Genomic DNA, 14191 nt, shown 5'->3' with positions numbered 1-14191 from the left:
CACCCCTTCTTAGACCATTTTCTAAAGACACCCTATAATTGTGAATTCTTCTCTTGCCCTTTGAGATGTACCTGTACCTCCAACAACTCAGGAATGTCTTTCTCAAGGACCTTAAATTCATCCTTTAAAATATTATCACTGGGAAGGGTGGGGCTTCTGTCCCCCAGTCTCCTACGAGGATAAATCCTAACTTCTGATAACTGCCAACTGACCAACACAGCTGGCCTTGTCACACTTACAGGGACCAACACTTGCTAATTTTTTCACATCCCTCACTCTACAAGACCCTCTACCCACCTCCTCCCTACTCCATCACTCTCCCTTTCAAACACCCAGTCACCTGTGTACAAATCAAAGTGCAGGTCAGTTCACACTGGACTCTCTCCCCTGCTGCAATAGTACATTAAAGATTAAAATCTGTCCTGCGCACTTTAACCAGCGTCCAGCTTTGTTTACCTTTGCTGGTGGTAGAACGTGAAACAATGCTGTCCAGTGTTCTACATCTCTGTCAAACACACCTGTGCTGGTTCCTTGTGGTGAAGGCCCACCCTGCCCCCAACAGGACACCTGGGAATTCCCAGTCAGGGACAAATGCTTCTCTGGTCTCTTTGTCCTCGTCCTTTTTATGAAGTGCTTCCCTCCATATTACACTCTGTTTATCTACATTATTTTACTCCTTTAGTCTTTCACTCATTCGTACATCAAACACATTCATTAACTTGTTAATGACTATCCATCCATCCAGGAGCCCCACCCAAATGCCATGCATCCACCTTCCTCAAGCGTCACTAAGAGCTCCAGCCAGAAGTACTCTCTCTCTCTCTACATCTAACCCACAGGCAGGCCTACTGTGTTTGCTCTAGCTGCTCCTTTAAGAATATACTATTTCCCATCCATTACACCAGGGACAGACACACCCTGTCATGTTGCCCAATGCCTGTTTCTATACAGTGCACCAGCTACCCTTTTTTTTTATAGGGACAGAGACAGAGTCAGAGAGAGGGATAGATAAGGACAGACAGGAATGGAGAGAGATGAGAAGCATCAATCATCAGTTTTTCATTGTGACACCTTAGTTGTTAATTGATTGCTTTCTCATATGTGCCTTGCCCGTGGGGCTGCAGCAGACCGAGTAACCCCTTGCTCGAGCCAGCGACCTTGGGTCCAAGCTGGTGAGCTTTGATCAAACCAGATGAGCCCATGCTCAAGCTGGCGACCTCGGGGTCTCGAACCTGGGTCCTCCGCATCCCAGTCTGATTCTCTATCTACTGCGCCACCACCTGGTCAGGCACCAGCTACACTTTTAATGGCTGAAAAAAAATATCATAAGAAGAATAAATAAAGTTTTATGTCACATGCAATCATAAAAGTCAAATTTCAGTGTCCATAAGTACAGTTTTGGGGAACAGAGCCATGTTCACCAGTTTGTACACTGTCTGGCTGTTTTCATGTCAATGTCAAGGTCACAGTTGAGTTGTAACAAAAGAACATATGCCCCAGGAAGCCTAAAGTATTTATTATCCGGCTTTTTACAAGAAGAGTATGCCCACCCCTGTGTTGACCATCCTGTGCTGTGGCCATGTCTGATGAGCAATGGGTCATTGCACCCTCAGAGCTGGAAAGTGGGGCAGAGTGTGGCCTGCTGCACTGCTCAGTGTTTGCGGTCACTGCTTCCCCCAGTCTGAGCATCTGAATTGGCCGCTCCTCCTACCCCCACATGCCAGGATCTGCTCTGTCACCCCAGCAAATGTTCCAGAATCAAAGTCGCAGTTTCCACCTGCTTTCCCCACAATGCCCTTATCTCTGCATGTGTCCTTAGTTCTTATTTGTGAGAACTACATCTCCAAAATACAATAGGTCATCGCCAGCCCCTTGCCTACCGATTCCAGGGTACTGGTGGGAGTCTGAGCCATGAGACAGAGGTGTAGGAAGTACATATAAGAACACTGCTATTCATTTGACTTTCATAACCAACAGCCCCTTGTTCAGAGGACAGGAGATGACATGGATTAACATGTCTGTCAATTTTTCCACAATGTTTGGGGTAAACCTCGTAAACTTCAGGTGGGTCTTTCTCCCACTGGTTCCATCTACCGTATAAATAACGGGACACTGCTTCCAGATTTTAGATTATTTTCCATTCTCAGATTTCAGTGTTTTGAATTTTCATGTCATGTCACAAAACACAATGGGAAATCAGAAGCTCATATTTCACAACCATGAGAATTCTTTTAAATCTTTAAAATATTCCAAGAATGAGTCTTTAGCTCACACGAATATGTATCAGAGCTGTAGTATTCTCATATTTCATAAAATGCTTCCTATTTGGGGGATTTCAATTGTGTCATCTTTGTCCTATTGTACCACCACCCTTTTCTGACTGGGCAGAAGCATCCATGCATGTTTCAAACACTAAGAAACATTGTTTCCACACAACAAATAGGTTATAATTTAACAAACAATTCCATTCTGGCCAATATATAATAATCCGCCAACGACATTTTCTTAAAACTCTTGTGTCCTATCAGAATTTTAAGTGTGCAATCACTTACCCTTTCTAGACTGGGCATTCATTCATCATTAGGCTATCTCCTTTCTGCCACACCCACCAGCCACTTGATTTTTCTTTCAAAGTATCAGCAAGGAAATAATATAGTAACTAATGCACAAAAATTTTGAGAAGCAAATATGGCTACTGAAGGTTGGTTTTTTTCCCAATCACACTGGTCTTTCTTTTCTTCCAGATTGCCCCCTCCCCAAAATTCTTTGCAAGAAAGTAAATAAAGTGAACAGAACAACAAAAATATTTAATATTTATTCTCCATATAATTATGTTTTACTCATTCAATTAATTGTTAGGGGAACATACTAAGAAACAAGCATCTCTTATTTAAAATGTTCCATAAAGTTTATTTTAAAAGCGATTCTTGTATCATCCAGCATTTATCTTATACTGACATTTTTACTATTCAATAATTCTCACTTGAATAAGAAGAGCAGTTCATCTAGAATATCACAACTATTATGCATCATTAATACCCTAATGCATTATTTATGGTGGTGAATAAGACCCTGAAATGAAAAGTCACTGAAGATAAAATATTGCTCTGTCATGTTCCATTATGGGAGGAAATACTTTTAATTAAAGTAATGTTGTAGAAACTGGAAGAAACAGGAAGAGCTCATATTTTTCTATCTTAAGGCACACTTTTTTGTTTGGAAGCCTGATAAGAGTCAAGTCTTGTTTAATACATACAGTAGATATGAACCAGTCTCAGAAATACATAATCAATGAAGTGCTGGGCTGAAACAAATCTTAAAAACCCTCTTACTTGCTCTGTCCCGTGTCCACAAAGACTAACACCAGAAGACTATTCTTGTAGCACAAAGGTCATTAAACAAGAATCCTTTTGTTTTCGATAAATTTTCTTTCTTAATAAATTATTTTATGACTAATGACAAATAATTTGCCTACGACCATTGCTGATCCCCTTTCTAACTTAAAGTAAACTTGAATTTGTGTGTGCGTGCGTGTGTGTGCCAATGTCATTCCATATATGTGTATGTTTCAATATACTTTCTAACTGGTATATATATATGATATGAAGGCTGATGATACACTGATCATACAACCAATTACTTTGTGGATTTCTCTCATAAATCTAATTTTTCCAATAGTTTTTCCATGGACTCTTTTGGGATTCTTACATATATGATACGTATAATCAAATCACCTGCAACAAGGGATAGCTTAACTCTTCATATCCAAACGAAGTCTCCATGTCTAATTACCTCCAGCACACACATGCCCAGCAGAAATACCAAACATCCTCTTTTAAGTTATACCTAATTCTAGCCACTCATCTTTCCTATAAATAGGTGCTGAATCTTAAACTAAAGTGCATGTGTGTGTTTATGTGTAAAATAATGTTAAGAAACTATCCATCAATTCTTATTAATTTTTTAAACAAATAGGCTTCGAATTTTGTCAAGTAACTTGTCCTTAATTCAGAGATGTCCAAATAATTTTTTTTTCCTGCAGAGCTCTATTCATATGAAAACTTACATTTCTGGAGTTTGGGGGATTGAGCCACTCTTGGATTCCTGGAATAAAACTCATTCAATCATCATGTATATTTCATGTTTTAATGCAACCTTGGTTTCTTTTTTAATATTTTATTTCAGATATGTGTATCACTATTAAGTGAAATTGAGTTACAGTTTTCCAAAGTAATTTTTTAAGATTTTTGTAATCCATGTTGTACTCATTTGATAAAATAAAATTTGGAAGTTTTCTTCTTTTTGCTATGCTTTCAAATAATTTAAATAAGAGTTTTCTGATCTTGCATTTCTTCTCAAGAAATTAGTTTACTACTTTATTTTCTTATAATTACTCTATTTAGACTTACTTTTTCTGAAAAAAATGATACATTTTATGAAGATTTTCAAATACACTTGCATTTAATTTAGCAAATGGTCCCTAAAATTTTCCTGTTTTAATAATGATCCCTCTCCTGACTTTATATAACTTCAAATATTATAATATTTGTGCTTTTTCCTCTTTTCTTGATTAACAAGGTTTGACTACCGATTATTCTCCAAAGAATAAAATTTTAAATTAATTCATCAATTTCCTTGTTACCTTTAATAATTCTATCATATTGCTTTCTTTTGCTTATATTATTCTTTTTCTAGTTTTCTTTTTGGTTGTTTAATTATTTTTAAAACTTTTATTAATATATCCATTTAAAGATAAAAATTTTATTCTGAAAACTTCCTCAGTTAGTTCCCATGTATTCTAAAAGATCATGTATTTTTTTCATAGGTTCAAGAGATTCTCCAATTTTATTTGATGTTTCTCTTTTGACCCAAAATTTATTTAATAGAACTATGCTTTTCCATTTTTAGGTAGATGGAATTTTTGTCTTTTTATCTTTGTTTACAAAATTAATTTCTAGTTTTATTCCATTATAGTCAGGTTTGTATTATTTCTACTCTGGAATTTACTGAGATTTTCTTTGTGGCTTAAGCATGGTCAAAATTATTTACTGTTGTATTTGAAGCTTTGAAAAATATATATAAGGTCTACCGGAAAGTTCTGTCCGTTTCTATCACAACAAGTTTCAACATGTAAGCACATACTTATTTGGCGCATGTGTGCCTCTCTATTTTTATCACTTAATGTATATATACTGACATAGCAAATTAACTAAAACAAAGTTGATTCACGTTAGTCTTATGTGTGAAGCGATAGTGTGCCCATGGCTACTGATAAAGTTCATTTTTGCCACTGTAATTTTTACGAATTTCAATAAGGAAGAAATGCTACAGAAGCATGTCTGTCGCATCCACCATATCCCCCGGACTTAGCACCCTCCGACTATCACTTGTTTTTGTCCTTACAAAATTTTTTGAAGGGCAAAAAATTCAAAAATGAAGAAGATATCAAACAAGCACTGGTTCAATTTTTCGCATCAAAAGATATAACATTTTTCAAAAGTGGGATATACAAATTGCCCTCACACTGGCAAGAAATCATTAATAATAATGACAATTATATTATTTAATAAAGTTTATTGATGGTAAGAAAATTTTGTATTTTGTTTTATTCCAAAAACAAACAGAACTTTCTGGTAGACCTTATTCATTGGAATATTACCTGGTCATAAAAAAGAATGAAATTTTACCATTTGCAACAGCATAAATAGACCTAGAGAGAGGATATCATGCTAAGTGAAATAAGTCAGACATAGAAAGACAAATACCACAGATTTCACTTATATGTGGAATCTAATAAAAGAGAGACAGAGTCATATATATACAGAGAACAAATTGATGGTTTCCTGATTAAAAGAGGAAATTGGAAAGCTGGGTAAAAACAAAGAAGTAATAAGAAGTACAGATTGGTAATCACAAAACAGTCCCAGGGGTGTAAAGTATAGCATAGGGGAAATAGTCAATTATAATGTAGTAACTATGTATGGTGTTGGGCATTACTACATTTACTGGAGGGATCGCTTTATAAATTCTATAAATAGCAACCACTATGCTATACACCTAAATCTAATATAAATTCTGAATGTCAACTATAATTGAAAATTTCAAAAAATAATAAAAGAAATACCCAAGGTGGCTCTGTCTGAATGTGACTGGGTCCTAAGAGCAAAAGCCCAACTTCTCACTTCAAAAATATAGAAAGAAAAATGACAAGCCAGTCACATGAAAAGTGCACAGTAAAAACCTGTAGGGATGAATGATGATAAACTAAAAGAAACATCGTCAGATTTAATGTTTATATTTTCTGCAGAAAAATCTCTAGGCTGGAATTAAGCAACATTCTCTTCCAGGCCAACGTCATTCTGAATAAATATATTTGGAGCATGAACCAGTCATCTGAGGAAATCCTCTCTTGATTTAAAGATTCTGTAGCTTAAGATATTTCTGGGATAACTTCCAGGAATATATATATAATTTACAGTGACTGACTACTCACTGTCAATGATAATTCTGTTGTCCCAAACTTTATAATAAATGCAGGAGAAGCCAATTTGAGAAAGAAAAAGGCCATCTCCCATTTTATAACAATGAAAGTAAGATCCAGATATATCCACATGATACAAATCCGTACCCAAGCTTATGTATTTGAAGCATGAACTGAAATTTAGAATTCTGACTCTTATTATAGAAAATTAAGGCTATCTTATAAAAAATATAATTGGCCTAAGACTAGTGGTTCCCTTTCAAACTTAATAATCTAACTTATTATTCTTAATTTTAATATCATTCCTTATTTTATTATTATTCTTTATTTTATTATTTTATTCTTTAATTTTTTTATTATTAACCTATTATTCTTAGTAATCAAACTTAATAATTTTATGGATGACTTACTAGTTCAAGATACTGTGTTTAGTACTGAGAAATCAGAAAATAAAGGAGATATACTCTGGTCCTCAAGGAATTCAGATGCTTATATATATAAATGAGAGTTTACCACAAAGATTACTCAGGAAAAATTTTGTGTCAGGTAAAGCTATGACACAAAATTAAGCCCAACTGGCAATACACTGGAAGTATAAACAAAACATTAAGAAACTCACAACTCAAAAAAAAACCCTCACAACTCAAGGCATTTAGAAAACAGCAACCCAGAAGCCCAGAAGAAGGACTGTATGAGACAGGCTTAATGGGACAAAAGATCACCCACAGGACAAAATCCAGGACACACACACATTGGGGAGAGCAGAGGCAAAGTTCTCAAAGGGAGGCACAAGGAAAATGGACAAAGTGGGGGACCTTCAAGAAATCTGAATGGGGAAAAGAAAAGTACATTGTAAGAACTTTAAAAAAAAGTTCATATTGGGTTTACTGAACTTCAACTGCTTAACAATTTCAATATCTCATCCTACTTGCAAATTTTCATATAAACCAGTAAAGAATAAGATGGCATGACAGCAATGAAAATGGTTAAAATGGTCAGTTCACTAGGTCATCAGTAACCACTTAGTCAAGTATTCCTGCTGGAAACAGAGTTGCTGAAATGGATGCCTCTCTGTTTCCCAGGTGATGTGATAAGGGGGCATTCATTCTGGTTTTTTGTTTGTTTATTTGTTTGTTTGGTGCAGAGAAAGAGTTTTGTTTGAATCTAAATTTTATTATATTGATAACATGTTTTCTCTTGTTAAATGTGATTCTCTTTTTTTATTAATTTTAATGGGATGACATTGATAAATCAGGGTACATAGGTTCAGAGAAAACATCTCCAGGTTATTTTGACATTTGATTATGTTGCATACTCATCACCCAAAGTCAAATTGTCTTCCGAAGGGGCATTCACTTTGGAAACCAGCTAAGTAAGTTACGAGACCAAGAGAACAGCAGCTGGTCAGTGTTCGTTGTCACTTAAAAAGTCAAAACCAGCCAAGGGCCTGCCTAGCTCCGGCCACTGCAAAACATCAGAGACCACCAGGAAAGAGCTAAATACTGAAATGTTCAATATTTTCTTTTAAAGAAGAATATTTTCACAACTGATACTTATCATAATAATTTTTGCAAGAGGAACGCTGAACATTTGTCAAGTTAACCATAAACCTAAGCGGGGCTATAATCATGCTTTCCCACCCACTATGACATTGTTCATAATGTCGCTTGGCAAAAAATCATTATGATAAATAAACCGTATGTAGACACTACTCAGCACTATTTCACAGAATAACCAAAGAGGGATGTGTTTTAAAGGAAAGAACCAGGAATGTGGAGCCTAGACGCTGAGGTCTAAGCATTAAAAGCCCATGCCGATGGGGCTGCTCCTGATCACTGGAACATGTCAGCCTCACACCTGGCCTCTCTTAGCTTTCCAATTCCCCATCTGGGCAAAGGATATGATAGCCACAACTATGCACATTCTCACTGTGACAGTTAAATGAGGTCATGCAGGTCACAAGACTCTAAACAAAAAAGAGCTACACAAAAGATTAAATTGACTGTCTTCAGGTTGATTTCCTACTCCCAACATCTTCATTTCCTCTCTCCCCTGTCACACTACACAGCTGGTTCTATCAGCACATCTGTAAGTGCCCAAAGTACATCCCCTGCCCCATTTTCCCACCAACCCTAGCTCTGGTCTGAGGACCCATCATGCCTGCAAGCACCTTCCCACCTGTCTCCTGGCTTCTTCTCTTCTCTCAATCCTCCAATCCACATGACAGCCACAGCCCTTGAACCATCCACATGAAATGGCATTACTCACCTCTTCTAATGGCCTCCCCTCATTCTGGGGGAAAACCTCACCTCCTAACCTTGTCTGGGCAGGTGCTCCCTTTGAGACCTCATCTGCCATCAAAAGTCCCTGCAGCCGCTATGGTCTCTTAGCTATTCCTTGAACACCCTGCAAGCATATTCAAGGTCCCCTAAGGGGCCTTGAATTACCTGGTTCCTCTTTCCAGTACATCCCAGACTTAGTACTGCTCATTCCCTAATTTCAATCCTGTCTGCTCCAATGTCACCTCCCAGGAAGGCCTTCCCTCCATGCCCTCCGTGGTAGGATGAGTCCTTGCCTCATTGCTCATTACTCTGCTCTTCCTGTAGCCCTTAGTTCTGAAATAATGTCACTTATTTACTTGTTTACTTGTCTGCTGGCATATAAACATCACAGGAGAAGGACTTTGCCATTCTTGCAAACAATCATATCTGAATTATCTGTAAAGAGTAGGGGCTCAATTCAAAATCAGCCTAATAAACAGCAAACACATTTTTCATATACATTTCAGTTTACATGTTCCACAGAAAAGCCTAGTGTGCCTGTAAGCCACTTCAATGTGACGAGCAAACCCGCATGATCTGAACGGCCTCAAAAGGCTTGACCGCACCTTGGAATTCGAGGTGGACTCCAGGAAGCAGAGTCTGTTCCCAAATCCTTCCGCCGCCAAACACAGTTTCTGCTGCTCCTTGTGGGCGGCTGCCGTGCACTGCAGCACCACCTCGTCATCCTGCAGGGACAAGAGGAGACACAGTCAGACGACAGAACTAAGTCTGAACCAGATCTAAAATGGTGCATTACAAACACATTAGAGGAAAAGGTAAGAATTGTCCAAAAAGAAAGCCACAGGATCAATTCATAGAGCACTTTTCCTCTAGTGGGGGAAAGGGGGGGGGGGCCCTTACTGCCATTCGAGGCATCGGCGTTTCCTCGTTATCAATCCTGACCCCTGCATGTACAATACAGGCTCCCACGTTATCGCTCTCACACACTGTCTCACTCATCAAAAACACCAAAGAATTATTTGATAAATTCCTAGGACATTAAGTGCCATCAAGAATAAAACAGATTTTAACAGCGCACATATTCCAAAATTAACACAGGAAAACAGATCCATAACAGAACTTTCGGGTTGAAATGGACCAGAAAGGTCATCTTTACTACTGCACATTGGCATATAGTAAACTGAAATGATCCTGGTTGCTAAAAAAGGTACAGAGAGATGCAGATGACCTGCTACTTCAGGCCTCCAACATCAGGTTTCCAATCATTTGGTTCAGCAGGATTGGAAAAAAAAAACTTCAGAGGAAAAAGATGGTAAGCGGTGACAGTCTTGGCAGCAGGAGCCAGAGCAGGGACATCAGAAATAGCAGTAGCTGGACCCTAGTTTCCCAGGTGCAGGTCAGATGACCCAGGCAACATATGAATCCTTAAAACCACAAGGTGACATAACCCTACATCAGTGGTTTTATAATCTTCACACGATATCAGGGTGGTTAACTCTTTCACAGACAGGCACAAAATTTCTGGCGGACGGGTGGTTGAAAACCACTGCTCAACATGGTGACTGACATGTCAAAGGCAGTAAATGGACTATGACTGGAAGATACTGCTATCACTTGACTGACTGATTGAGAGACAGGAAGAGAGAGGGATGAAACTCATAGCTGTGGTACTTCTAGTTGTTCATTGATTGCTTTCTCATATGTGCCTTGACCAGGGGGCTCCAGCGAGCCACTGACCCCTTGCTCAAGCCACTGACCTTGGGCTCAAGCCAGCAACCATGGAGTCATGTCTATGATCCCACGCTCAAGCTGGTGACCCCAGCGACCTCAGGGTTTTGAACCTGGGTCCTTGGCATCCCATGTCGACACTCTATCTACTGTGCCACTGCCTGGTCAGGCAACCATTCATTTTTTTAACAAAGGATCTCACTTGAACAGATTCTAAGTGGCAAATTCTGAAACAGTCTAACCCCGTGATGGTGAACCTATGACTTGATTATTCATTTCAAGTGATTGTTAAGTGTTGCTTTTGACTTTTTTCTAAAACTATTTGCTGTTAAATGATTTGATGGCAAGTCTAAAATTACTGTAATTGTAATATGAAGAGGGATTTAAGTCAACTTTCTCTTTTAAATATATCAAATAACAGGAATAACATTAGAAATATTTATTTTTATTTTTTTTATTTTTTTATTTTTTTTTAAATTTTATTTATTTTTTACAGAGACAGAGAGTCAGAGAGAGGGATAGACAGGGACAGACAGACAGGAACGGAGAGATGAGAAGCATCAATCATTAGTTTTTCATTGCACATTGCAACACCTTAGTTGTTCATTGATTGCTCTCTCATACGTGCCTTGACCGCGGGCCTTCAGCAGACCAAGTAACCCCTTGCTGGAGCCAGCGACCTTGGGTTCAAGCTGGTGGGCTTTTCCTCAAACCAGATGAGCCCGCGCTCAAGCTGGTGACCTCGGAGTCTCGAACCCGGGTTCTCTGCATCCCAGTCCGATGCTCTATCCACTGCGCCACCGCCTGGTCAGGCTAGAAATATTTATTTTTAAAAGTATTCAATCTATCACTAAGGTGACATTTTCTTTCTCTCCACTTCTATTAGCCAAAACTAGTTTGTTATTTTGCAATTCAGAGGTTTTTCAAGAATAAATAAAATATAATGGTTTTTCATGATTACTTTTAGCTATTTTTCTTAGGGTAATATAATATTTCAACATTTCATTCTCCTTTAAAAGGAAGCATCTAGACACACTGTGGGGGCAGACCAGACAGCAGAGCTCCTCAGGGAGACTGTGTGGAGACTGCTGTCCCCATGGACAGGCAGACAGGACGGTGAGGGGCACGTGCCTGCAATCCCCAACAGGTCCCCTCCTCTGTGGGGGCTCATGGTTACAACCCCGTCAGTTTACCTGGAGCACACACTATGCTCAGTGCGAAGCCCTCTGGTTTTCAGCTCTCTGTGATCTGAGCAGCATGTAACTCCCGGGACGTACACCAACTAGCATCAGCACACAGTCCCACCATAGGCAGCCACTTTGGGCCCCAGTGGCTGGAGCACCGAGATAGAAGCCAATTCGACACCCCAAGGAAGATCCAAGGCCTTGCTCCTTTCAGAACCCTGCCCATAGGCCTTTACCCGAAGTCCTCCATTAAAAGACAAACCTCACTGCAGCAAACACGGTGAAACTCAGAAATAAAAAAAAGCACTAACATGGAACTCTCGGCCTGCAACATGCATAATAGTCCATCAAGAATGACATGCCAAGCCCTGGCTGGATGGCTCAGTGGCAGAGCGTCGGCCTGGCGTGCAGGAGTCCCGGGTTTGATTCTCGGCCAGGCACACAGGAGAAGTGCCCATCTGCTTCTCCACCCCTCCCCCTCTCCTTCCTCTCTGTCTCTCTCTTCCCCTCCCGCAGCCAAGGCTCCATTGGAGCAAAGTTGGCCAGGGCACTGAGGATGGCTCTATGGCCTCTGCCTCAGGCGTTAGAATGGCTCTGGTTGCAACAGAGTGATGCCCCAGATGGGCAGAGCATCGCCCCCTGGTGGGCATGCCGGGTGGATCCCGGTCGGGCGCATGTAGGAATCTGTCTGACTGCCTCCCCATTTCCAACTTCAGAAAAATACAAAAAAAAAAAAAAAAAGAAAAAGAACGACATGTCCCAGGGATTTCCATCTTCATTCCCTCAGCAGATTAAACCAGGGGCATAAGGCAGCACTGTCGCCAGCCAGTGTTGTGAAGACCTCACAGCTCATCAGCTGGCTGGGTTTACAGTCACCCAAGTGACTCCCCTCCACATCCCAGACTCCCACCTGCAGACAGTGACCAAGGTCTACAGTTGTTTTAATGCTTCATCATTAGTCACCTGTCAGATTTCAGGTGACACTATCAAATTTGCAAATATCTTTATCACTCTTTCCAACCCTGACTTCAAACATCTTATTTACCTATTTAATTTCCCTTTCCTAATTACTTCATTTGTTTTACTCATTTATTCTATATCAAGTATGTCCCATTTAAAGGTGACACTTTCCTCAAGTGGCTACCCTACTTAACCACCACCCTTAGGAGTAACGAGTCATGCTGGCGGGAGTGAACCGGAGGAGGCTGAGCACTAAGAATAACCCTTAAACACACACTGCAATTACTCGGACACACTGAAGGCATTCTGGCATGCAGAGAAATCAAGTGGGCCATTGTTGATGTGTCTTAAAAGTGGGGCCATTGTGGTTCAGAAGCCTGTCAAATGGGTAAGTGGTATAAAGCAAGGCATAAATCCACCGCAGGGAGACTGTCTTCTGGAAAGGAAGTGATTCACTGGTTTGGTTTAAGCATTGGTCCAGTGTGGGGAAAATTCCTTGGCCAGTGTGAGGAGGGGCAAGTTTTCATCCCAGCTGGACCCCTTACTAGCTGTCAGAAGAACACTCGCAAACCTATCTCTAGGCTTCATGTCCTCTTCTGAAAGAAAAGGAAAATGAACTCTGAGAAATGTCAAGAGTATTGTTCGATGTGCAAATGCAAAACAGTCATGCTACAAGGGATAAGTCAAAGAGCATAAGCAGGTTCTACAAACCTTAGCCCCTCTCCTATCAGAGTCAACTCACTAGCTGTACACATACAGTCAAATACGGGTGCTGGCATGGCCCATCACAGGCCCCCTGGCTCCATATCAGGGCTGGAAATGCCTGTGATACAGGAGCCACAGTGAGCCTAGAACTGAGTGGTCTATGGACCAGTTTCCATGACCTGTTCCAACAGGAAAGAAATGCACACATCCATCCTGACCTGTCTCCATCTGGGAATGCCACCTGCTAGCTTCAGCAGTACCTAGGGTCTACTGAGGCTGAACGGGGCTCTGAATCAGACCTGTGCCTCACAGTGCCCAGACTTCACTGCTGGGATGACAAGCAACTCACTAATCTCCATTGCCCTCCCTATTTCCAACAGAAATATCTGTGACAACACAGGCTGCAAAGGTGAAACAGCACTGGAAATTAAGAAAACCAATTAAGTACTTATCAGTCTCTGAGTAATTATCCCCAACTCCGACCCTTAGGTCCTGGAGCAGGATCGCTGACCACAGAGCCTCTTCCTGGAAGGGGGGTGAAATATAGTGCTCTCCATCCACACAGCTGGGCTGGCCTGAGCACCTCTCTGCACAGATGCCCACAGGACCACTGCACCCAGGAATGCAGGCTGTCAGGGGCCAATGGGCCTCAGGACATAGAGCCAGCAGAATGCAGTGGCAGAGACAGGAAAAAGACAGGGAAGAGCAGAGAAGATGCTGATTCAGGCCCAGATCCACCCATATCAAATATTACAAGTGAGACAGCAAAGTCACCAGGTCTGGGCACAACAATCTGACTTACAACCTGGAGGGAGTTTGCAGGAGCAATCAGGACCTATGAGACCATCAGT

The 14191-nt window shown here is 40.4% G+C and overlaps 1 protein-coding gene across 1 annotated transcript in view; it reads right to left on the bottom strand.

Annotated features, from left to right (window-relative positions):
* Positions 1-14191, bottom strand: part of LOC136404475 (ryanodine receptor 2-like) — a 650806-nt gene that overhangs the window by 490588 nt on the left and 146027 nt on the right. Inside the window, exon 2 of the mRNA XM_066383777.1 lies at positions 9369-9488. Within this exon, the coding sequence (XP_066239874.1) occupies positions 9369-9488 (120 nt within the window). The remainder of the gene's footprint in view (positions 1-9368; positions 9489-14191) is intronic.

This window comes from Saccopteryx leptura, chromosome 1 (assembly GCF_036850995.1).
Source record: "Saccopteryx leptura isolate mSacLep1 chromosome 1, mSacLep1_pri_phased_curated, whole genome shotgun sequence".
NCBI classification, from domain to species: domain Eukaryota; kingdom Metazoa; phylum Chordata; class Mammalia; order Chiroptera; family Emballonuridae; genus Saccopteryx; species Saccopteryx leptura.
The sequence above is the reverse complement of the archived record's forward strand: the minus strand, read 5'-3'. Positions and strand labels throughout refer to the sequence as shown.